Here is a 25,801-nt window from a genome sequence, read left to right as displayed (position 1 = left end):
AAACACTGTCTCTTTAAAATGTTTTTGTGAAGTAGAAATTTTCCTTCTCTGCGTTCTCTCATCCACTGGGTAATGCTTCTGGCATTCCCCCTATGCAGTCGTCTTCCTTGCCTTTGCCCTACTTATAACGTCTACATTTCAAAGCCTCCTAATGGTTCTTGCCTTGCTGCCAGATTCTGGAAATGGACCATCACAGCAAAGCTAGCAATCTCTTGGGAAGATATGCCAAAAGAGAGCATCGCATCGAAATGGTTTCGGGAAGTAGGGAAAATTAAATGGATTTTTGAGCCACTGGTTTAATGGCTATGCAAGTAAAAATGTTGAAAAAGGCTGAATCTGATTGTTGGAGCCTAATGTAAACGCATATGTAAATTCTGACGGTATTTCAGTCAGTGTTTTCTTGGGAAAATTCCCAGATTGGAAGCAGAATGTACAGACCAAATAAAGATCATTCACCCACCATTCTAATGTCTCTGCCTTTGTGAATTAACTTGTTCATTTTTAGAGTTCAAATAATAAACTTTTCCAGTTGAAAGTATTTAAAACAATCTTTGCAAACTTGGCTGCAATGACTCAAATTGGAATGTACTCCGGGGACAAATTTTAAAGTTCCACAACAAATCCAGTTTCGATTTAAGACACAAAACACATTAAGTCTCTACACCAACAGGATAAAATATACAATTCTGACACGAAAACCTAAATGTATACAATTGGACACTTCACTATCTTGGCAAGGTTTTAATCGGCCTAGCCACAGGCAATGGCCTTGATTCTATTCCCAAGGCTGTCATCACAAGTTTGTCTCCCCATGGCTGATCTGAGCAAAGCAGGGCAGTGCAAAGTACAGATGAGTATGAGAATATTAGGGTTGCTATTTGGAGTATTTAGGCATGATTAGCACTGCTTTGTGGCTTGATATATTAGCACTAAGAAGCATAATTTGGTTTCTCAGTGCCTACAAATCCTTGCTTATGTTAATTAAAAAAAAAACACGTAATTTATAAATCTAGAAAGGAGAAGAAAAGGTTACAGCCTGAAGCCTAGAGAGGCAGGTACTTTGAAGGAGGAGAGACTGAGGTGGGAGATTTATGCTGAAAAAGTTGACTAACCATTCATAATTCATAGGTTATAGGAGAAGCTATGAATATTTATGAAGGTAGTTCTGATGCATGTGTATTGAACAAACATGAATGTAACATATGATTCATGTTCATTTTGGCCTAGAAATTTAACATTTAACTGCATTACAATTATGCCCTATTATGTCTAAATTTTTTAGAACACAAAGACACTCAAGAGAGCAGTGCCCTTAAACCGTCCAGAACCACCTCATCGTTGGTGCTCTTCTTATCAGAGAAAGTAATTGAAATCAGTCTCTCGTCCAACCAAAGCTGTAGTTATGGCTTGTGGAACAGGGGTCAGTTAGTCAGTGTCTGGTGGTGAGCTACCTTGTTTTACTATTGCTTATCTCAAGGCCAGTGTTTGTTTACCTGCTAGAGAAAAACAGAAACCTTGTGGCAGTTAAAACGTAGTTTATTCTTTAAGTGTAGGGGTGCATGACTTAACCCTTGCCTGGGATGGCCTTAGGTCCTATTTGTAATTTGATACCTTATTGCCACCAAGCATCTGTTTTGCCAGTCTTATGATCTCTATTTTAACATTAATGCTTGTCAGTTGTGTCTAAACTACAACAGAAAGAGGATATAATGAGGCACATCTAACCTCTCATCCTGTTATGGCAAATAACTCAGTTTTAACATTTTCTCAGGGTCTTCTTGGCCAAGAGGGGCTCTATTTGGCCAGTGGGGGGGCTTAGGATTTTATTTCAGTTTAGACTTATATAATTATTCTTCATTCAAATATTGTTTTATAGTGACAACCAAGAAGAAAAGAAATATCAAACAATGTTGCCAGCTTTTTAAAAAAATCATAGATTTTTTTGATCTTTAAGTTCTTTATTTCTTCAAAATATTAAGCATGTTTTCCACTTTCTATTTAAGTTGTATAGTCCTAGATTCTTTTAGACAGGCAGGGCCCAAGGGGCTCTGAACATTGTGACTCTTGATTTTGTCATGACATTTTTGTCAGTGTTATTTATGGGAAAAGGCTTTAGGATTAGATATTTGGATAATTAAAAAAATTGTGAATTTTACAAACTTTATTTCTTGACAGGAAAGGAAATTGTGATTCAAGCATTAAAGAAGAATATTACACTAAAATCCTTATATCTTATCAGAAGGGGCATCTGAGTTAAGTATGATATTATATTCTTTCACACTTTAAAACCATAAAACAATGCCTTCTTTTGTTAAGGAAATATATATTGAACACCTACTACGTGCCAAGCACTTTCTAGGTGCTAGGGATACAGTGAATAAAACTTCAAAGCCCTTATGTTCATGAAGCTTATATTTATTTTTCTTCCCCACTAGAACATATTAGGGTAGTGAAAAGTGCTATATGGAAAGTGGGATAGTGGAAGGGGATAGAGACCAATGTCAGTCCTATCTGTGAGAGAGTACTCAGGAGAGGCCCCCAAAGAAGGGAAACGAGGACAGATGCCTGAATGAAGGAAAGAAGTTGCCATTCAAATATCTGGATGAAGAATAAAGGCACAGGGGGCTGTAAGTACAAAAGGCTGTGAGTACAGAATTGTAGTGTTGTGCTCAAAGAACAGCACAAGACCACTGTGGCTGGAATAGAGAGGTAGGGTGTATTAGGCAGTTCTCACATTGCTATAAAGAAATACCAGAGATTGGCTAATTTATAAAGAAAAGTGGTTTAATTGGCTCATGGTTCTGCAGGCTGTACAGAAAACATGGCAGCATCTGCTTCTGGAAAGGCTTTAGGAAGCTTTTTACTCATGGTAGAAGGAAAGTGGAAGCAGGCATCTTACATGGCAGGAGCAGGACTGAAAGAGTGGGGAGGTGTCACACACTTTTAAAACAACTGGATCTCATGAGAACTCACTCACTGTCATGAGAACAACATCAGTGGGGAAATTCACCCTTATGATCCAATCATCTTCCATCAGGTCTCACCTCCAACGTTGGGGGTTACAATTCTACATAAGATTTGGATGGTGAGGCCAGGCATGGTAGCTCATGCCTATAATCCCGGCACTTTGGGAGGCTGAGGCAGGTGTGTCACCAGAGTTCGAGATCAGCCTGGTCAACATAGTGAAACCCCATTTCTACTAAAAATACAAAAATTAGCTGGACATAGTGGCAGGTGCCTGCAATCCCAGCTACTTGGGAGGCTGAGGCAGGAAAATCACTTGAACCTGGCAAGCAGAGGTTGCAGTGAGCCAAAATTGCGCCGTTGCATTCCAGCCTGGGCGACAGAGCAAGATTCCATCTCAAAAAAAAAAAAAAGAAAGAAAGATTTGGGCTAGGACGTAGATCCAAACCATATCATGGGGAAGTGTGTGAACAGATGAGACTGGAGAAGTACACGGCCCAGATTTAGAGGGGACTTGTAATGTAAAATCTAACTTTCAATGGAGAGAAATCCATAGAAGAGTAACACGATTTTATTTAACCTTTAAAGAGATCCTCTAGTTGTTGTGGGGAAAATCAGAGTATAGGAGATAAGACCAGAAACAATGAGGATAGTTAGAAGATTATCAGTGCGGGATGGGTGAGATATGGTAGACTTGGACTGGGATGGTAGCAATGGAGGTGGCAAGAAGTGTTTACAATTTGAATCTTGAGCCAATAAGATGTGTTGATGGATGGTTGTAGTAAGTGAGAGAAGAAGTCAAATGTGACTCAGATTTGGAGCTTGAACGATTGGATAAAGTGTATTGCCATTACTAAGATGGGAAAGAATAGGTAGGGGTAGAATAAGGAATAAGAATTAGGCTTCAAACATGTTAAATGTGAGATGGCTATTAGATATACAATTTCTTTAGTGTGGTGTCATAAACTGATTTACAAAGGAAATGAATAACCACTTTATGGTTATAAAGCATATTCCCATAACTTATGTACTTTGAATATTATTTTTTAAATCTCTAGAACAGAAATTAAACAGAATTTATTTGAGCAAAGAATGATTTATGAATTGGGCAGCACCCAGAACCAGAAGAAGTTCAGAGAGCTCCACCCAGCAGCATGAGCAGCAAGCTTTTATAGGACACAGAAGCAAAGCAGAGGAATCATGTGATTGACTACAGCTAGGTGTTTATCATATTTGGGCATGCTCTGATTAGATGGCTGCCTATGATTGGCTGAAACTCAGCTATTTGTTACAAAAAATATATTCCTAAGTCAGGCTGCAGTTTGCTACAGAGGAACTCAAAGTACAGAGACAGCCTTAGGCAATGGCCTCCTGCTTATTTAATTCAATAAGTATTGTAAACCATGTGGCAGCTGTGATGGACAATTTTTTGTGCTTTTGCTCTTGTCTTGGCTGAGGCTATATTTTTTTTCCATCTTCTGCTGAAGTATTTTCTTGCTCAAATAAGAATTTCCTGAATTGGTCTCTGGGCAAGCTGTGAAAGAACAAAGAATTTTAACATCTGGCCAATTTAAACTTCTGCCAACTTCTGCTAAAGTTCTACCACTTTCACCTCAATTTTATAAGCCTTCAACTGGAAATTTAAGATAAAAATATATGTATTTGTGTACTAATATAAATTATAAAGGTCATCACTATCATCAGCAATGTTACATATATTAATCATTTAATCCATACAACATTTTTCATAATACAAAGGAGGTAATTGAGCTGTAGCAATATTAGGTAACTTTGTCCAAGATTCCAGGGTAAGGAAGTGTTGAAACTAATCTTTAAATTAGGCAATTTGGTCTCAGGGCCGGCACTCCCAACCATCTCATACTGTCTCACTGGAGAAACTCTGAGAAAGTGATTGCCACAAATAAGAGATAAGATTGTTTAGGTTTAAATAGTATGTGGTGAGGAAGTCAAGTCAGAGAACAGATAATTATTTTAAGCTGTTTCTTCATTAAGATATTTGATGCCAGGTGCGGTGGCTCATGCCTGTAATCCCAGCACTTCTGGAGGCCGAGGCAGGCAGATCACGAGGTCAAGGAATCAAGACCATCCTGGGCAATATGGTGAAACCCCGTCTCTACTAAAAATGCAAAAATTAGCTGGGCATGGTGGCGCACCCCTGCAGTCCCAGCTACTCGAAAGGTTGAGGCAGGAGAATCGCTTGGACCCGGGAGGCGGAGGTTGCAGTCAGCCGAAATCATACCACTGCACTCCACCTGGGTGACAGAGCAAGCCTACGTCTCAACAGAAAAAAAAAAAATTTGAGTGCCTCTGTGTATCAGGCATTGTACTAGTAATATAAAAACTATGGTAGTTCTCAGATTAGCAAAGGAGATGGAGAAAATAGTATCTCGAACCAGAGCAAGATGCAGGAAAGTTTTGCCTTGCCTCTTAATTTTAGGATAATGAAGACTTAGGCATGTTTGTAGAATGAAGGGAAGGAGACATTGAAAGGGAAAATTTGAAGACATTGATCTAACAACCTTCAAAGAGTGGTCATTGTCTATAACATTATTTCTCTGATGTTCAGAATTTTTAGTTTCAACAATACAGTTGTAAAACATACAGATTAATTACAGTCCTAGAAATTTGGCATTTTAAAAGTATATTTTAAGTCTGAATTATATGCTCTGGATGTCCACCTTGATCAAATTTCTACTTAGCATTTTCCAGAAATAGTTCCAAGGTAATTTTTTTCCTATTCCGTCAGTCATTTCTACTTCCTTACTATTTTTTTTTTTGCAAGCAGATTGCAGTTATTGATGAATAGCTTATCTAAAGCATTTTTTTTTCAAGGCAAAAAAAGACTGGCTCCCCAAAATTAGATGAATTTATAAATTCATGCTTTATTTATCTATCTACATTTATCATTTATTTATTTATTATCTATTTGTTGCCTATATTACAAAAGCTTGGATTCCTAATGCAGACATGAAATGATAAAAAAGGAATTGTGCAAGTTAAAATATCAGGATCTCCAGAGGCTACCTTGTTTTTCGTATGAACCATATGAAGGGTGTTGTTTCAAACGAGGGCACGGAAACTAGTAAGTATTGGCTTCTGTTTTTGTTGTACGCTTTCCAAAGGTTTTTAACTGAAGACTCTATGCTCTGGAGTTCTTTCCACAGAGAGCTGACTGATACTTGAAGAAGTGTTTTCATCTATCCAAGAAAAATATGATGTCTCTAGCCCAAGCCTCACTCTTATTCTTAAATGTATGTATTTTTATTTGTGGAGAAGCTGTACAAGGTAACTGTGTACATCATTCTACGGTAAGAATTTTAGCAATATTATATTAGCTAGGAAAGCATGATTAGCTTTCAAGACATACATTAGAATTTTGAAAAGATTAATCGTACTACCAAATATAATTTATGAAACAATTAAAACATTGATTTAGAAATGCTGAAAAATTGCTTAAATGTTACCATTTTTAAACTAAGGAAACTATAAAATACCGAGGATTGACTCAACAAATTTCTTATGAAAAAATTTTAAAGATACGTCAGGCCTAGATTAAAAACTAGCCTACAACTTTTCGATGAAATATCTGATGGGTAATAAAAAAATCACTTTGCTTAAAAAAAAAAAGCTGTTCCACAACTTTCATATTTCAAATATCGTCCTGTGAGTGGCTACCTAGGAAATTAAGAAACTAGTTCATTAGGTTTTATTTACTCATCAGGTTTATTTGTGGAAGTTTAAATTAAATAGCTCATTTTTCTCTAATGATAAGCCTTGCCTTTCCTGAAATCTAAGCTTTTCCCCATAGTCTTCTTATTTATTCTGTATTAGTTCATATAACATGTTTAATGTATTTTTTCTTATTTTTATTTTTAATGTAAAGGACTCTCCAGTAGTTAACATTGTAGAAGATGTATCTAATGCAAAAGATGAAAGTAAAAGTAATGATACTGTTTGCAAGGAAGACTGTGAGGAATCATGTGATGTTAAAACAAAAATTGCACGTGAAGAAAAGCATTTCATGTGTAGTAAGTATTAAAATAGACACAATAATAAGGTTACGTAATTTATTTTTTTTAGGGTACACATTGAAAAGTTCTACACATCCTGATCATCCTAGGCCAGAAGTTTTATTGTCTTATTGTTTGGCCAATAATGGCTGCTTAATAAATATTTGGTAAATGAATGGATCCTTTTCCCATGTTGCTGATTCTGTGTGTAGCACAAGGGTCTCAGGCTTCTCAAATAAATGAGTAGGGCTCTAGGCCTATTAAGACAGATGTCTAAATTCAGGAAAAAACTAATAGAAAGTGAGAGACTAAAAATAAAAAAAGAGAGATGAAGCTGAGCGAGGTAGAATTTAAAATACCAGATTTATTAATGTGATTCTATTGCTGGTAGAAAGAAACTTAGAAGGAAAATACATTTGTAAAGAACAACATATGTAATCATGTGGGGGCCCTTTTGTTACAGAGGGCATCATTATTGCTATCTTGGGTAAAACTCACATAGGTTCTGAGAGATACAGGTAGTCCATGTTTATTTCCTAATTTTGATGGTTGTTTTATGAGAAATGTCTTTGGTGTAAGAACTACACACTGAGATAGCATGATGGTACATCATGGCAACATGGTCTCAGAGGCATTAGGAAACAGTTATTTGTACCGTTATCACAACTTTTCTATAAGAAATTTTCTCTTAAAATAAGAACAGATTTAAAAGGAAAATGTATAGTAAATGCTTAGTCAGAAACCAAATAACCAAAATCTTTGATGAAGATTTATTTTGTGTATGTATATGCATGTGCTAGCAATTTAATTATATACAAATATAATATTAATAGAAAAATTAAAATAAAGATGTATTTTTAAAATTAACTGCCTGGTATAATATTGTTACCATTAACTTTCTTATATAATAAGAATTGATAAATCCCATACCTCCTGCCTCTGTATTTCTCATCTTATAAAGTGAGACTTTATAATCAGAACATTGTCTCTTAATAATAACAGATTAATTATTCCGGGTAATCTGTATTAGTAGGAAGCATAGTTTCATTAAGAAGTATTAAGACAATCATTTCCTTGGTTAATCCTGAGTTAAACAAAATATATACTAACTAAAATATGTAATTCTGAGTATTAAGATAAACTGAGATATTACCGAGTTAACATACATATCCAAAATCATGTAAAATGCACTATTTTTCACTGTAATCATTTTCCATAACAATATAATATTTAACAGCCACTTTTTATTATGGTTAAGGAAATTTGCAAAGTTCTATTGTTTCCTACACAAGAAGTACCAAAAAACTGCTAAGAAATATGATGGATGAGCAACAAGCTTCCTTGGATTATTTATCTAATCAGGTATAGATGTTTTAATATTGCATCATTATTGCATGTGCACTTTGATGTATAGTTAGCTGGAAGTATAATGTTTTTTAATGCATTCATGTTCAGACATCTATTTAGCACATACTATGTTAGAGGCACCATAGTAAGCTTCAGGCAAACAAAAAGCAATAAAAAAGTCGACTTTCATTCAAGGGGTATGCAGTGTAGTGGAGCATTAAAATGTATTGAAAAAATTGTGGTTGTTATTAGAATGGCACAAAAGAGAACTCTCAGATGCAAGAAAGCTTCCTGGAGGAGAAAGTCTGTGAACTGTCATGAAGGATGAATAAATGTTTTAAAAGTCATAAAAGTTGGGTAAGAGGAAGAGGACATTCCATTCTGAGGAGACTTCTTGGAGTTGGTGCAGGGTGGAGTGGCTGGTGAGACTGAGTATTTAAGGAAAACTGACTATAGGAATAGTCAGGAACCAAATCATACCACACCAAGGAGCCACTGCAGTGTTTAAGCAGGGAAGTGCCACAATCTGATCAACAACTTGTGTGGCGAATGACTTGAGGAAGAGCCAAGGGAGGAGGTGAGAAACTACAGCAATAGTTTGGGCAAGGTATGAAAGACAGATGTGCAAGAGCAGCCAAAGGCAGAAATAGGGGTAGATAAAATCAATGTTAAGGAGGTAGATACTATAACGTTTAATGATTGCTGTTTAGTTTTGCCTTTATTTTTTGTTAAAGCAGAAAGAAATCAATCTAGAAAAATGAAATACATAATCACTATTATGTATTTCAGAGCTGGGTTTATAAGAGGCTTACAGATAGCAATTTCTTCAAATATAAATTTACTTAAATGTGTATGCATGTGTTTAGGTTAATGAGCTCATGAATCGCGTTCTCCTTTTGACTACAGAAGTTTTTAGAAAACAACTGGATCCTTTTCCTCACAGACCAGTTCAGTCACATGGTGAGAACTTTGGTATTGCAGCCTTTTCATGTTTGTCTTTCATTGCTTAAAATTTTCCTGGACAGGTCGATGCATTTAAAAGTTTTGTTTAAAAAATACAGCTCACTATTCTCTAACAGACTGGAGGGCTAATACCTGCCATTAAGCAAATTTCACCACACAGTGTGTACTTTCTTAAAATGGGAAACTTTTCCAACCATTTGAAAGCCATGGCTGTATAAAGATATCCTGAAACTGTTGAAAATAGCATAGCTTTCTGTAGCTTTATTCTGGGATCCCGGTTTACATCTTATTAATAATTCATCTTCAGATGAAAAGAAAGTTTCAAAGTTCCTCCCACCTGTAAAAAATGTTTCTGACATGCTTGAAATGTTTCAAATTGGGGCATACAATTTGAAAAGAAAGAGAAATGTAAGACAAGAATAAACTGAAAGTTAGTACTTTTTATACTAAAATACAGCATGTTAATTCCTAGAGACTTGGGCTTTTAAGAAAAATGCCCTATAAATTTTAGAAATATGACTTTATCCCAAAATGTTTCAAGCAAATAAATATTATTGAGGGCCTAGAAAATGATCTTCATGTTCTTCGAAAAAGAAGAGAATTAACAGTGCTTGAAAATCTTCTACGTAGTAGGTAGGAGGACAGGCACTTTCTCACGTTATTTTGTTATAAAAAATTAGTTTATTATATCTCATTTATTTCCCATAACTGCCCGAAAGCAGGTATAATGTGGTAGTCAGGAGCATGGCCTCTGATGTCAGAATCCTTGGTTTCAAATTTCTGACCTGTTGCTCTCTTGATATATTTTCTCATCAGTAAACTGATAGCACCTACCTCTTATAGTTGAAGTGAGGATTAAATGAAAAAATACAGGAAAGTCTCTTAAAATATTGCCTGATGCACAGCAAGAGCAATATAAAGGCTTGCTTTGATCGAGACCATCAGATAAGAAATATCCAGCCCAGAAATATCAAAATAATCTGTTCACTTTAATTTGAAAGGTAATGATAAAGCAGATACTTGAACCCAGATCAGTCCTTCAGTGTGAACTTCTATCATGTCTCTGAGCATAAAGTCATTATAAGACTGTCTCTTAACAATTAAGGACACTGGCAACAAATCTATGTCTCCTGGAGATGAAGGGAAAAGCAAATGACTTTTTATAGTTAACTTTTTGTAGATGGCATTTTCTGCATTGTTTGGGTGTACTGGGCACGATGGTAAATGCTTTATGTAATACCTTACTATGTAAATGGTTAGCATAGCGCTATAAAGTAAAGTGTTAGGAGTAGAATAGGATGTTAAGAGAGGCATTTGGATAATGGACACTCTAAGGGTCGAATTTATTTCATTTATAAAAGACCCTACAGAGTAGAGTATCTTCCAGAAAATGTAATATCTGTATCTACATACACATGTTTACAATACTGGGGAGATGAGTGCTTTGGAGAAGATAATTATGGGGTGCTATAGTTCTAATTGTTGTAAACAGAGTAGGCTCTAACCTCAGGCATAATTTCTTGGTGGAGAAAGTGATTTCTCCCTTTCTTCCTTTGGCTACTGGTATTAGTGGTCCCAAACACGTCAGTCTCTGAAGTTGGGAACAGAATGGTGAAAGATGCCTCTGTGGTGCTTCATCTGCTTATTCCTTTCGATTTTCTCCTCCCTATTCATGTACATTTCCTTTACACATTATATCTTCTAAGATAAGCCTAAATTTCTAAAAGGGCATTATTTATTGGTAAAGAGAATGTGTAATTATAAAATATGTTTAATAAGTGTAGATCCCAAATGAAAATTTTAAACAGTATAGAAAATTTATCACTAATAGTGATATTTTAAGTGAAGGCTTATTGCAGCATAAATTCTTTAATCCCTTATGTTTTCTTCTTATTTCTAAAATTGTGATGATTTTTCATTTTGAAGAAGTTAAAATAATATTTTTAATAGAAATGATAATAATAGCACTATCAATTCTCTATAGTAAAATGATTACCTTAAATGTACACATGAAAATAATCCCAATTAAATAATTTTGCTTTTCTAGGTTTAGATTGCACTGATATTAAGGATACCATTGGCTCTGTCAGTAAAACACCGAGTGGTTTATACATAATCCACCCAGAAGGATCTAGCTACCCATTTGAGGTAAAGTTTTCCCTTATTATGTGGGATAAGATAAATATCCAACTAATTTAATTTATATTAACATTTAAATTGTTTTAATATTTTTTCTTGGAAAATTTTAAATAAATTAGGTAAAGTTCTAGTTTCAAAATTTTGGTTTTGTAGAATTCTAATGCCCAAAACATGAATTAGTAAAAGAGCTAGAGTCTGTCTTTCCCTTTTCTATTTGAGTTTCCATGGTTACACTCTTTAAAGTAAATCCATTTGATGTAAAAGCTTATTATTATCCTTATAATAGGCAGCACTATAGCAGGCAGAACTATGCAATATAAATACTTGCTTGCTTTAATTCGCCTTTGGATATTAGAAAATAATGATGTGCTTTGCCTTGGAGCTTACTAAAAACACTTTTGACTTCCCTTCTTGTATATGGTTGTAATTTCTTTTGATGATAGATAGTTTTATGTGATCATATAAGAAATTAACAATTTAAAAACCCTTTCAGTGGGGTGCAAGGCAGATTGAGAAGCTGATTCATTCTGAAATTGATAAAATAAATTACTTTTATGTCTATCATTAGTAGTTCTCTGCAAGGATATCTAACAGAAATTTCTATTGGAGACTATGCATATTGATGAAATATATTTGTGTGTGTTTATATTTATATAATAATATTTATATAAATAATGTTTATATAAAATATATATAATATATATATTTTCATGGACACTTCTTTGTGCAGAAGAAAGTTTATGATACTTATACCTTATTGATAGTCTTTATTGCATAATAAAGTCACTTTTTTCCTAAGTAGATTCTACTAGTTTCTCTTCTTAGAGCTACTACCATTATTTTATATAAAATCTACTGACAAGATGTCAAAAAACTGGAAATTAGGTGGGAAATAATTTTAAAATTACCTAAATTACTTCAGCTACAGATTCAAAACTGGATCTGAACAGATGTGGAAAAAGAAGGCTTCTAATTTTGTGAAGAGTGGGATGCATAATCACCTCTTTTGTGGGAAAGTGCTGGTTACTTAACTTCCTCCACACTGCCTTTTCTCTGTCTCAATGCGGGAAGTTTCTGATGGGGATTTTTGCTCTGATTTCTTCCCTATATCACTTCTATGGGTCCCCTACAAGGGTCCTTTTAAGGGGCATTTTATACAGCATCAACAGATGTACCTATGAGCACCTGCTGAGTGGGTACAGATCATGCCTTTCTCTCTGAAAATGCCAGTCTGAACACAGGCCTTCCAGGCTTGTGGGAGAAAAGAGCAAAGGGAAGCACGTGAACATATTTCTCACACACACACACACACACACACAAACACATACACACATACACAAACACATACACACACACACATACACGTGTTTCAATTCAAAAGTTTAGTTTATAAAGAAATACATTGCTCTGCCACATCAGAGCAATACTGTTATACAAACTGAAGAATATTTATAAAGTTGAGAAATAAGAGGATAACCTTAAAATATTGCAAATACATATTTTTTTTTTTTGAGACGGAGTTTCGCTCTTGATACTCAGGCTGGAGCGCAATGGCGCGATCTCGGCTCACCGCAATCTCCGCCTCCTGGGTTCAGGCAATTCTCCTGCCTCAGCCTCCTGAGTAGCTGGGATTACAGGCACGCGCCACCGTGCCCAGCTAATTTTTTGTATTAGTAGAGACGGGGTTTCACCATGTTGACCAAGATGGTCTCGATCTCTTGACCTCGTGATCCACCCGCCTCGGCCTCCCAAAGTGCTGGGATTACAGGCTTGAGCCACCGCGCCCGGCCAACATATTTTTAAAAATGATTGTTATAGGGACTGTAATTAGGTTAGTTACAAATTTCTTTTATAATACACTATTATTTAGGTTAGTTACAGGATTGTTTTATAATAAACAGTATTATTTCTAGAGATATAAAACAATCTGAATAAATTAAAGGCAAAGGATTGCATTCAAAACTCAGTGGCAGTATCTTCTCTTTTTCTAGGTTTAAGGCTGAAGCATGAATGGTACATTATCAAATAATAAAAATAATAGTGTATATTTTGGTCTTCCCTGTGCTTGTTTTAGGTAATGTGTGACATGGATTACAGAGGAGGTGGATGGACTGTGATACAGAAAAGGATTGATGGGATAATTGATTTCCAAAGGTTGTGGTGTGATTATCTGGATGGATTTGGCGATCTTTTAGGTTAATTTTTTTGTATTGCTACTCTATATTTTTTACTCTTTTTGGTATTATATCTATAGAGTCTCTATTGGTCAGATCTTTAGTAAAGAGCAGATGCTTGCAAATCTCAAAATATGCTTCAATCACCCTCTTTTCATATGCTAAATTTTTGAAATAAGTAGATCTTCAGTTTAGATCTGGAAATCTTTATTTGGTGAAATAAAGATTTATCTGGTGAAATGTGATTTGAGTGAAAATTCTAAATTGGATATGTATTATGTATCTACTATGGACCCAGCAGAGTTCTGGCAGGTGCTCACCAACTATCTGCAGAACGAAAAACTGAATGGGAGTGTTGTTCTAGATCTTAAAATTCTTGAGATGTGTGTTGTATCTATACAAGCCAGTGAAACGGCGAAATACAGTATGTGCTTATGCAAATTCAGATTATTTAAAGTGAGCATATTATTAAAATGTCAGTAAACATCATTATGTTCAAAATTTGAAAATTACAACCCTAGATGAATGTACAATCTGTTTACATTATTGCCACATGGCAGCATCACTTTTGCTGGTAAACAGAAACATCAATATTTCTGGACTTTGCAGAGTTTTACATTAGTTGGAACTTCTGCCAGTGAGTTTGTGAATGTTTATGCTATTTTAACAGTTACTGTTTTTATAATTTTAAATCTTTAACCTCTCATAATAATGTCATCCAAAGATTCAGTAAGTGGTGGTGTTAATCCTAGTGTTAAAAAGCAACTGAATGCCAGTGATTTTAGAAGCCATTTGGCTTATACCCAGGTAACTGCCATGCTATGGAGTGTAGTTAATATACTTGCATTTTCTCAGCATTACTGCTTGATTTTCCATTGAGTGCTTCTTCTTGAATTAAATAGTTATATATCCACATACAGGTTTTCAATTGCCATCTTCCTTCCTTCAAGTTTATTTCTATGGGGAAAGAATATGAGTTTTGACTAACCAGGTCTTCAGGCAGGTATACTGCATGCAGGCTGAGCCTGCTTTTTACTAATGTATTTTGAAAACAAATTTGGGGCCGGACATAATGGCTCAGGACTGTAATCCCAGCACTTTGGGAGGCTGAGGCAGATGGATTGCTTGAGACCAGGAGTTCAAAACCAGGGTGACCAACATGTTGAAACCATGTATCTATAAAAATACAGAAGATGGATTCACAGCTGAATTCTATCAGACGTACAAAGAGGAGCTGGTACTATTCCTTCTAAAACCATTCCAAGCAATAGAAAAAGAGAGACTCCTCCCTAACTCATTTTATGAGGCCAACATCATCCTGATAAAACCTGGCATAGACACAACTGAAAAAGAAAATTTCAGGTCATTATCCCTGATGAACATCAATGCAAAAATCCTCAATAAAATATTGGCAAACCGAATCCAGCAGTACATTAAAAACCTTACCCACCATGATCAAGTCAGCTTTATGCTTGGGATGCAAGGCTGGTTCAACATATGCAAATCAATAAACATAATCCATCACATAAACAGAACCAATGACAAAAACCACATGACTATCTCAGTAGATGCAGAAAGGACCTTCAATAAATTTCAACACCACTTCAGGCTTAAAACACTCAGTAAACTAAGTATTGATGGAATGCATCTTAAAATAATAAGAGCTATTTATGACAAACCCACAGCCAATATCATACTGAATGGGCAAAACCTGGAAGCATTCCCTTTGAAAACTGGCAAGACAAGGATGCCCTTTCTCATCACTCCTATTCAACATAGTATTGGAAGTTCTGGCCAGGGCAATCAGACAAAAATAAGAAATAAAGTGTATTCAAATAGGAAAAGAGGAAGTCAAATTATTTCTGTTTGCAGATGACATGATTGTATATTTAGAAAATCCCATCGTCTCAGCCCAAAAACTCCTTAAACTGATTAGCAACTTGTACAAAGTCTCAGGGTACAAAATCAATGTGCAAAAATCACAAACATTCCTATACACCCATAATAGAGAGCCAAATCATGAGTGAACTCCCATTCACAATAGTTACAGAGAGAATTAAATACCTAGGAATACAACTTACAAGGGATGTGAAGGACCTCCTCAAGGAGAACTACAAACCACTGCTCAAGGAAATAAAAGAGGACACAAACAAATAGAAGAACCTTCCATGCTCATGGTTAGGAAGAATCAGTATTTTGAAAATGGCCATACTGCCCAAAATTTATAGATTCACTACTATTCCCATCAAGCTACCATTGACTTTCTTCACAGACTTAGACAAAAGTACTTAAAATTTTGTATGGAACTAAAAAAGAGCCTATATAGCCAAGATAATCCTAAGCAAAAAGAACAAAGCTGGAGGCATCACGCTACCTGACTTCAAACTATACTACAAGGCTACAGTAACCAAAACAGCTTGGTACTGGTACCAAAATGGATATATAGACCAACAGAACAGAACAGAGGCCTCAGAAACAACACTACACATCTACAACCATTTGATCTTTGACAAACCTGACAAAAACAAATAATGGGGAAAGGATTTCCTGTTTAATAACTGGTGTTGGGAAAACTGGCTAGCCATATGCAGCAAGCTGAAACTGAACCCCTTCCTTATACCTTATACAAAAATTAAATCTGAATGAATTAAAGATGTAAACCTAAGACCTAAAACCATAAAAACCCTAGAAGAAAACCTATACAATACCATTCAGGACATAGATGTGAGCAAAGACTTCATGACTAAAACACCAAAAGCAATGACAACAAAAGCCAAAATTGACAAATGGGATCTAATTTAACTAAAGAGCTTCTGCACAGCAAAAGAAACTATCATCAGAGTGAACAGGCAACCTATAGAATGGGAGAAAATTTTTGCAATCTATCCATCTGAGACTATCCAGAATCTACAAGGAACTTAAATTTACAAGAAAAAATCCAAACAACCTCTTCGAAAAGCGGCTGAAGAATATGAACTCACATTTTTCCAAAGAAGACATTTATGTGGCCAACTCACATGTGAAAAAAAGCTCATCATCACTGGTCATTAGAAAAATGCAAATCAAAACCACAATGAGATAATATCTCATGCTGGTTAGAATGGGAATCATTAAAAAGTCAGAAAACAACAGATGCTGGAGAGGATGTAGAGAAATAGGAATGGTTTTACACTGTTGGTGGGCGTGTAAATCAGTTCAACCATTGTGGAAGACAGTGTGGCGATTCCTCAAGGATCCAGAACTAGAAATACCATTTGATCCAGCAATCCCATTACTGGGTATATACCCAAAGGATTATAAGTCATTCTACTAAAAAGGCACAACTGAAATGTTATATACTGTGTGAGACTCAATGGATCCCTACGGACCCCTCTTACTGGGTCCACTTTCTCTCTGTACTTTTTAATTCTAAGTGGGTGTATTGCTAAAATGTCTGCCCCTGTCAGCTCTGAAGGACTTAATATCTTAGCTATAATTTTAAGAGTTTGAATGCTGTCACATGATGCTCCAACTCTAAAGTTTGTCTTGACTGGACCCTTACTTTCTTTAATAATTTTATAATTCAAATAGAGGCATATATCTCATTTGGGTTATATCACTTGGGTAGGGAGAGGTAGAAAGCCATTGGCTAGAATATGTTAGCAAGTAGTATGCAGTCTAAGCTGGGGAGCTTTATATTTCATCCTCAATCTATAGTCGTCTTGGAAATATTGATCCTAAACCTGGGGATGTTCCAATCTTGTTACATAATGTTCCAGGCATAGGAAATTGACCAGTTGTATTGTAACAAAGAAGTGTTTGTTAAGCAAGTATTCCAAGACAGAAAAAAATAATTTCAACTGAGCATTTTAGGAAATGTTTCTTTAGGAGCCACTGATTTGGAAGTCAAACCTTTTACATTTACTGGTGAATAACATTTTGTTATCTGCCATAATATTTCAGTTGGTTTTGTGTTGACATGCCTTATGGTGAAAGTTGACTTTCTACTTTAATCTTTAAATGAAGACCAATTTAATTTTGGGAAATGAAATTTAGGGAGATCATTATTATCTCCTCTCCCCAAATTAAGTAAAATTTGGGGAGATGAAAATGAAAAAAGGGTCTAATATTCTCCAGTCTGGTGAAGTAGAAGTAGGAAGTTTGTTTCTTTTATCAAGTAGGCAAACACTGATAATTTGAGCGAGGCCATCCAGTGCCTTTAATTACTTACGTGAGCCATCTCAGAGTTTTTGAAATGTTAAACAAGACCAAACATTCAATAATAAAGCATTATTCTAATTTGTATTAAAATACATTAAAACTAAGCATTTTTTTTTAACAGGAGAATTTTGGCTGGGACTAAAAAAGATTTTTTATATAGTAAATCAGAAAAATACCAGTTTTATGTTGTATGTGTCTCTGGAATCTGAAGATGACACACTTGCTTATGCATCATATGATAATTTTTGGCTAGAGGATGAAACAAGATTTTTTAAAATGCATTTAGGACGGTATTCAGGAAATGCTGGTAAGTTTTTTTTTATTCATAAAATTATCCAGATCTAAATTATAACTGTCTCATTATTAAGCAAAGATAAAAAATGCATTTGTTTCTGTAATCCCAGCACTTTGGGAGGCCGAGGCGGGTGGATCACAAGGTCGAGAGATCGAGACCATCCTGGTCAACATTGTGAAACCCCGTCTCTATTAATACAAAAAAATTAGCTGGGCACGGTGGCGCGTGCCTGTAATCCCAGCTACTCAGGAGGCTGAGGCAGGAGAATTGCCTGAACCCAGGAGGCGGAGGTTGCGGTGAGCCGAGATCGCGCCATTGCACTCCAGCCTGGGTAACAAGAGCGAGACTCCGTCTCAAAAAAAAAAAAAAAAAAAAAAAAAAAAAAAAAATGCATTTGTTTTTATACATAACACATAACTGACAACAGAATAGATTATGAATAAGAAAGCTGGCCAAGTGTTGAGTTTTGAAACTTTATTGTGGTCATTGTACCACCTCATGCTTCTGAAGTGCTTTATAGTCTCTGAAACAATTTGCCGTATGAAATCTCAGTTGATTCTTTGGATAGAGAGCCTGTGGAGTAGGCTGTGAAGGCATTTTCATTTTCATGTTCAGAGAGGCTGACATTTAGACGTGACAGAATGTTAGAGATGATCTGTAGTCTTCTCACTTTACACGTGAAAAAACCTGAGTGTTAAAGTGACTTGCCCAAGATTCCCAGATCATCTCACCTGCGCCAGGGCAAGAATCTAGGCTGATGGAACAACTAGTTTAGTGTTCTTTTCATTATACTTTGATGCATCTACTCATTTCCAAATAAATTAAATTTGTTAGAACTTCAAATTCTTGATGTTAAACTTGCATTTTAATACTGCAAATTTAAGGCATTTGAGTTAAAAAGTACTAAATTCAACTCCCTTGTTGCTGTTTGTGGTACTTGTGCATTATGTATATTAAGTGTTAGAAATCCAAAAAGAAATGATATATGTTCCCAGCTCTTTAACTGATCCTAATATAAAGGAGAAGATAAATAACACTGGAAATACAGAATAACAATGGATCTTTTGGGGTCAGAAAGAGGGTGAGAATGATTCCCGGTGATTTCACCCAAAAAATATTCATGGAAGAGCAATTTTCAACAAGCGGTTAATATCAGATTCAACCAGGGAAGCTTTTTAAAAGTACATATTTCTGCAGAATCTGATTCAGTTATTTTAAGCCAGATGGATATGTTGGCATACTTGCAGTTCAGAAGCACTGATCTAGTCTTGGAAGAATGGACAGGCTTTTGGCAAATGAAGGTTGATAAACAGAGCAGCTTGAGTTAAGGCATAGAGGGAGGAAAATTATAGGGCAAAGAACGTTGTCTGATATGATTGCAATCTCTGATACCTGAGGGGTTTAGACTAGGTGAAAGCCTGAAACTCAAATCATGATTTATAGGGAAAAGTTTAAAGAGTTACAATATAGGATTTTCAATTCTTCCTCTCTAAAAGTGTGAAGAACTATCTAAAGATGGAGTATACTATATTAGGAAGAGTTTATGTGAGGTTTCTCTGAAAGATGACTAGGATCTAATTAAAGGATAAACTTGATAATGACATGTTTTTTCCTTACAGAGCTCTCAAATTTTGCCATACTGTACTCTACATTTTCCCAACAAAGTTGTTAAGTAACTTCAACGTTGATCACATAGTACAATCAAAAGAATGAAGAAAAAGGTGTGAGCAGAATATAACAATAGAAATACAGATAAAAAGCAATGGGTTTAATGTAATCACGTGTGTGTTTAGAGGCAGGTCACAAATTTGGCTTTGAGCTTGGAGAAAAAATGGAAATATAATTTTGAATATTTGAGTAACATGCTTGTTCCATGAGAGTCACAGCTATTCTTGATTATAAGACTTGAGATAAATTTCTCTGGATTCTTAGAGAAAACAAAAGTGTCATGTTCTCCAACCACACTCTCACAGAAAACATGATGGGTGTGTTTTTGATAGGCTATTTTTAAGGAAATATACCTATGCATGTATTTTTTCAATGAGCTAAATAAGATCTATGGAGGAGCTTACACGTTGTATGGTCCAGGATCCTCAATAGATTTTATTTGTGGTTGGACTTTATCTAGGGAGAGTATCCATGGAGTGATCACATTGTTCAGGCAATGCTCCATGAATATTGTCTCTCTCACTGGAACTTTGGAAAGGTATTACACTGTGTGGGTATTGGAGATTATATATTCTCTGAAATACCTACAAAGTATGTGTTTTGTTTCCAGTGAAATGCAGAGTCAGAGACTTTAATGATCAGCAGAGTTGGAGATAGGCCACCACTGCTAATGAAGTTCTTCAGACTCTTCAAAAGATTTATCTCAAGAGGTGCCCAACTTTTGGAAATAATGAAACAAACACAGACCTTGGTTTCTCCACAGATTTTATATGGCTTCTGTTTTAATTAGTGTTTCAAACATTAGCCAAAGTTTACACATAGGTGAAATGTAGATATTATGGGTTTACTTAGAATCTTTACCTTTATGGAGTTTTATGAAACAAAATATGACTCCCGCACCTGCCACTGAGCTAACTGGGTCATCTTGGCCAAGATGCTTCATCATTGTGGGGATACCGTAAATACGAGGGATACCTTACACACAATGTTCAGGCCTGTAATCCTAGCATTTTGGGAGGCTGAGATGGGCAGATCACTTGAGGTCAGGAGTTCAAGACCAGCCCGGCCAACATGGTGAAATCCTGTTTCTACTAAAAATACAAAAATTAGCTGGGCGTGGTGGTGCATGCCTGTAATCCCACCTACCTGGGAGGCTGTCGCAGGAGAATCGCTTGAACCCGGAAGGTGAAAGTTATAGTGAGCCGAGATCACGCAATTGCACTCCAGCCTGGGGGGGCAACAGCAAAACTCTGTCTCAAAAACAAAACAAAACAAAACAATGTTCAATAGAAGCTCTTTAAATATGGTATTGTCTTAACCACTATCCAGTTGGTCCATAAATCATGTGAAGAGCCATGAAGAAAAGGTACACCTCAAAAATATACCTGAATTTTTCTTGAGGGCATTGGTATTCTATATAAAGTTGATGGTCCCTTAAAAAAAAAAAAAAACCAACTTTTGTAATTGTAAATCTAAATTTCTTTTCTTTTCTTTCTTTTTTTTTCTTTTTGAGATAAAGTCTCACTCTGTCGCCCAGGCCGGAGTGCAGTAGCGTGATCTTGACTCACAGCAACCTCTGCCTCCTGGGTTCAAACAATTCTCCTGCCTCAGCCTCCTGAGTAGCTGGGAGTATAGGTGCATGCTACCCCTCTCTACTAAAAATGCAAAAACTAGCCGTGCCTGGCTGGTTTTTGTATTTTTAGTAGAGTTGGGTTTTCACCATATTGGTCAGGCTGATCTCGAACTCCTGACCTCATGATCCGCTTGCCTCAGCCTCCCAAAGTCCTGGGATTACAGACGTGAGCCACCGTGCCCAGCTGTAAATCTAAATTTCTTAAAGGTAAAAGTTTCTCTAGCTAAAGGGACGTAAATGGTAGTGGTATGAAAACATACCCTGTGTAAATTATTTTCATCAATTATCACATTGGTCTGCCCAATTAGAGTGTTCATGACAGGTCTGTACACTCTAATTTTTGGTCTAAATTATTATATCTACACAGCAAAACTTCCATTTTGGGTTGTGACTTTTATATCAAATATTCTTTTAAAGATGCCTGTCATGTTACAGAACTCGTCACCAGATTTTGGCATGTTAAATCTTCGAGTAGGAGAATTTTAACATGATAAACAGTAGAAAAATAATTTAAACCTTATTTCCAGATGCGACGCTCTTGCCTAATATGCTGGTAATGGTTAATTAAAATAATAGAAATTTCCTTTAAATTTAATCATTAATTTTTTTTTTTTTTCCGAGGTGATGCATTCCGGGGCCTCAAAAAAGAAGATAATCAAAATGCAATGCCTTTTAGCACATCAGATGTTGATAATGATGGGTGTCTCCCTACATGCCTGGTCAATGGTCAGTCTGTGAAGAGCTGCAGTCACCTCAATAACAAGACCGGCTGGTGGTTTAACCAGTGCGGTCTAGCAAATCTAAATGGCATTCATCACTTCCCTGGAAAATTGCTTGCAACTGGAATTCAATGGGGCACATGGACCAAAAACAACTCACCTGTCAAGATTAAATCTGTTTCAATGAAAGTTAGAAGAATGTATAATCCATATTTTAAATAATCTCATTTAACATGGTAATGCAAGTTCTATGATAATTCATGATAGTATATTAAAGATTTTTGAAAGTTTATCTTTTTACTTAGTGTTTCAAACATATTAGGCAAAATTTAACTGTAGGTGGCATTTAGATGTTATTGGTTTAATTAGAAAATTTCAATTTTGTAGTATTCTATAAAAGAAAACATGATTCATCACATGTTTTTACTTCTAAGTATATTAACAATATATAATGAAATTTATTTCAAGTGAATTGCAACTTGTCTTCCTAAAATTTATAGTGCTTCTAAAGGATTTTGCCTTTTCTTTGAAGCATTTTTAAACCATAATAAGTTGTTAGGAAAATTGAGGAGAATATTTCATTTATTTTATATTTACTTTATATGATTATATAATCTACAGATAATTTCTACTGAAGACAATTACAACAAATAACTTTAATGCAGATTAATATGTAAACTACACATGGTTGAAAAACTTTACTATTTCTAGGTGATGCCATACCATTTTAAAAGTAGTAAGAGTTTGCTGCCCAAATAGTTTTTCTTGTTTTCATATCTAATCATGGTTCTTGTTTGTAATAAATATACTATACTTTTATATCCTGATCAGTTGCATTCTAAAATATATCTATATCTGAACTCTTTTTAAACCAGTAGGAATGGTAGGTAGGTTTAAGTGAAGGATGGTGGGTAAAAGAGTGATGAATCAGTTCTAAATATACTCTAGGAACAAGCTGGTCCTCTCTACTTTGTCTGCTAAGGTGGTGGGAACTGGATGGTAAGAATTCCATAGGGGAGAACAGCAGGGAACATGCAAGGCCAAGTGTCAGTTACTGATAAGAGAGACAATGGAAATGATTATGAATTAGTTTTGAAGGCGGGGCGTGGTGGCTCATGCCTGTAATCCTAGCACTTTGGGAGGCCAAGGCAAGTGGATCACCTGAGGTCAGGAGTTTGAGACCAGCCTGACCAACATGGAGAAACTCCGTCTCTACTAAAAATACAAAATTAGCTGGATGTGGTGGTACATGCCTGTAAGCCCAGCTACTTGGGAGGGTGAGGCAGGAGAATTGCTTGAACCCAGGAGGCAGAGGTTGTGGTGAGGTGAGATTGCGCCATTGCACTCTAGCCTGGGCAACAAGAGCAAAACTCCATCTCAAAAGAAAAAAAAAGAATTAGTTTTGAATAGAAAGTACTTTGTCCAGAGTTAGGTTTATATAATACTCAAAGGAGGGGAAAAGTGGCTGAAAAATTAGGTGGGAAGAGGATTGAATTAAAAGTAGGTTTGAGGATATAGATGTCAGGGTGACAAAGTTAAGCCCAGAATAGAACACAGAATCTGATTTGGGTGCAGGGATGGGCTAAAATGACAATAAGGTCATTATTTAAGGTGATTTCACTTTGATATCCTCTCAAAGCAGTGAATAAATCATGAACAGGATTGCATGAGATAAGATTGCAGGAAAGTGCATATGGATTCTCGTGGTCTCCAATGCTCATCACAGGGGCATAGCTGAGGTTCTGTGTCTTGGCAGTGGAGTAAGATGCCTGCCAGGTTGGAGGAGCACAGTATTGACTTTTTTTTTATTGACAGTCTTGCTCTGTTGCCCAGGTTGGAGTGCAGTGGTGCGATCTCAGCTCATTGCAGCCTCCCCCTCCCGGGTTCAAGTGATTCTCCTGCCTCAGCCTCCAGAGTAGCTGGGATTACAGATGCGTGCCACCATGCCTGGCTAATTTTTTATATTTTTAGTAGAGATGGGGCTTCACCATGTTAGCTCGTATGATCTCCGTCTCCTGACCTTGTGATCCACCCTCCTCAGCCTCCCAAAGTGCTGGGATTACGGGCATGAGCCACTGTGCCCAGCCCTAGTACTGACTTTTATACCTGTGATAATAGCACCACAGGGCAAATTCCCCTACAAATTAAGGCAATTTTGTCACTTAGCAAGCCAATCTGTTGTTTCAAATCTGGGCCTTGAATCTTTGCTGAGCTGGGGCTGGGGCAATCTCTCTTATAGTACCACAAGAGATAGGGGCTTCACATTATCATCCCATCATAAAGGCTATGGAGATGTTGGAAAAAATTGAGAATGAAAGCAGAATGGGAATCAATGGGATATTAAAGGGAAAGATAGACCCAGAGAGCGGTGAGAAATTTTAATTTTGGGGGTGTTAGCGTGGGTCTCTGCAAAAATTCAACATATCCAAAATGTTGAATTTTTCAAATATTCTTTCCTCAAGTAGGCAGTATAACTCCACACATCCAAATAAGGATGAGCTTCTCTGAATTTCATTGAGTACTAACCCTTGGCCATGTTCCGCTCTGAACTTGAGGCACTCAGGCTATTGAGAGGAGGTTGGTAACTCTGGTGCTGTGCTGCTATGCCTCTGAACTGGTTCTGAGGGGTAACAGAGCTTTGCGTGGGTTGGCAGTTCTCGGCCTTGACTTCTTTTGTGACCAGTGCCTTCCCTAACTTGTTAATGTCTTCAGGCAAATCTTATATTCCAGAGAACAAAGTTAGCTCTATAAGGGTTCTTCTTCTTTATACTGATTCTTGATGAACTTTATATGAGAAGGCTCCTGGAAATTTCTTGGCTTTAGCTACAAGTTTCAGAGATGAGGCACCTGTTTTACCCATAAATGGCTCATGACTGATGATCTTCCTTAACCCTTAAATGGATATTCACCTCAGGTTTTCCCCTTCGACAAAAAATGATATCTGCCTTTGGCATCAACTAGAAGTGACCTAGATGAAAAAAGTCGGGCAATGGCTGCCATTTACTATTATTATTGGCAAAACTGGCTTTGCTGCTTGAGGTAATCCACTCATCCTTATTCCTTCCTTCCCTGAAAAGACAGCAAGGAGCCTTGGAGACTTGAGGAATGTGGCATGGTGCTTGGGCTCATGGGCAGCAAAGCTGGAACGAAGAGTGGAATCAAATGAATCTTGGATGGTGGTGTTCATCACTCGTCCTGAGTACTACACATTTAGATTTTGGTTGCTCTTTGCAGTCCTTATCTTTGTGTCCCTGCCTTTTTTCTAGGATTTGAAGACCTATTGTGGCAGCAGCAATCCAATCTCATACTGCACAGATTGATAAAGACTATATGTGAAAGTCCTGCTCTAGTATTGGTTCACTCTCAGGTAGCTTTTTTCTTTGCTGCTAATATTTGGTATGGTGAACAGAGAGGTTTATACTAATGGGTCCACTGTTCTCAGCCCACTGAACTTATATGCATGGTTGTACTGATGGGTTATTATTACAATCATTCTCAACACAATGATGGAACTACTGAATCAGCCTTAAAGCACTTAAACATCTAGATCTATGAGGTAGTCATTTGATCTGTTCTTTCTGACTCCTGGGAGACAAAGTAAGAAGCCATGGTTGCTCATTTCTGCTTGAATAATTTTTACAAAGCCAGGACTCTGTGATGACATGCAG

The 25,801-nt window shown here is 36.3% G+C and overlaps 1 protein-coding gene across 1 annotated transcript; it reads left to right on the top strand.

The window, feature by feature from the left end:
• Window positions 1-182: 182 nt before the first annotated feature.
• ANGPTL5 (angiopoietin like 5) lies at window positions 183-22,355 on the top strand. Its single transcript, XM_064375734.1, has 9 exons — window positions 183-261; window positions 1,283-1,362; window positions 6,869-7,013; window positions 8,254-8,357; window positions 9,209-9,302; window positions 11,353-11,453; window positions 13,519-13,639; window positions 17,940-18,125; window positions 22,036-22,355. The coding sequence occupies exons 1-9, from the start codon at window positions 183-185 to the stop codon at window positions 22,353-22,355; spliced, it is 1,230 nt and encodes a 409-aa protein (XP_064231804.1).
• Window positions 22,356-25,801: the final 3,446 nt, after the last annotated feature.

This window comes from Aotus nancymaae, unplaced genomic scaffold (genome assembly GCF_030222135.1).
Source record: "Aotus nancymaae isolate 86718 unplaced genomic scaffold, 86718_ANA_hifiasm-v0.15.2.pri h1tg000012l, whole genome shotgun sequence".
In the NCBI taxonomy this organism is placed as follows: Eukaryota; Metazoa; Chordata; class Mammalia; order Primates; family Aotidae; genus Aotus; species Aotus nancymaae.
The sequence above is the reverse complement of the archived record's forward strand: the minus strand, read 5'-3'. Positions and strand labels throughout refer to the sequence as shown.

Coding starts and splice junctions, on each gene's coding strand:
- ANGPTL5 (XM_064375734.1), top strand. CDS start 183: ATGGACCATCACAGCAAAGCTAGCAATCTCTTGGGAAGATATGCCAAA. Junction 1,363..6,868: donor TGCTCTTCTTATCAGAGAAA/GTAATTGAAATC, acceptor TTTAATGTAAAG/GACTCTCCAGTAGTTAACAT. Junction 13,640..17,939: donor TGGATTTGGCGATCTTTTAG/GTTAATTTTTTT, acceptor TTTTTTTAACAG/GAGAATTTTGGCTGGGACTA.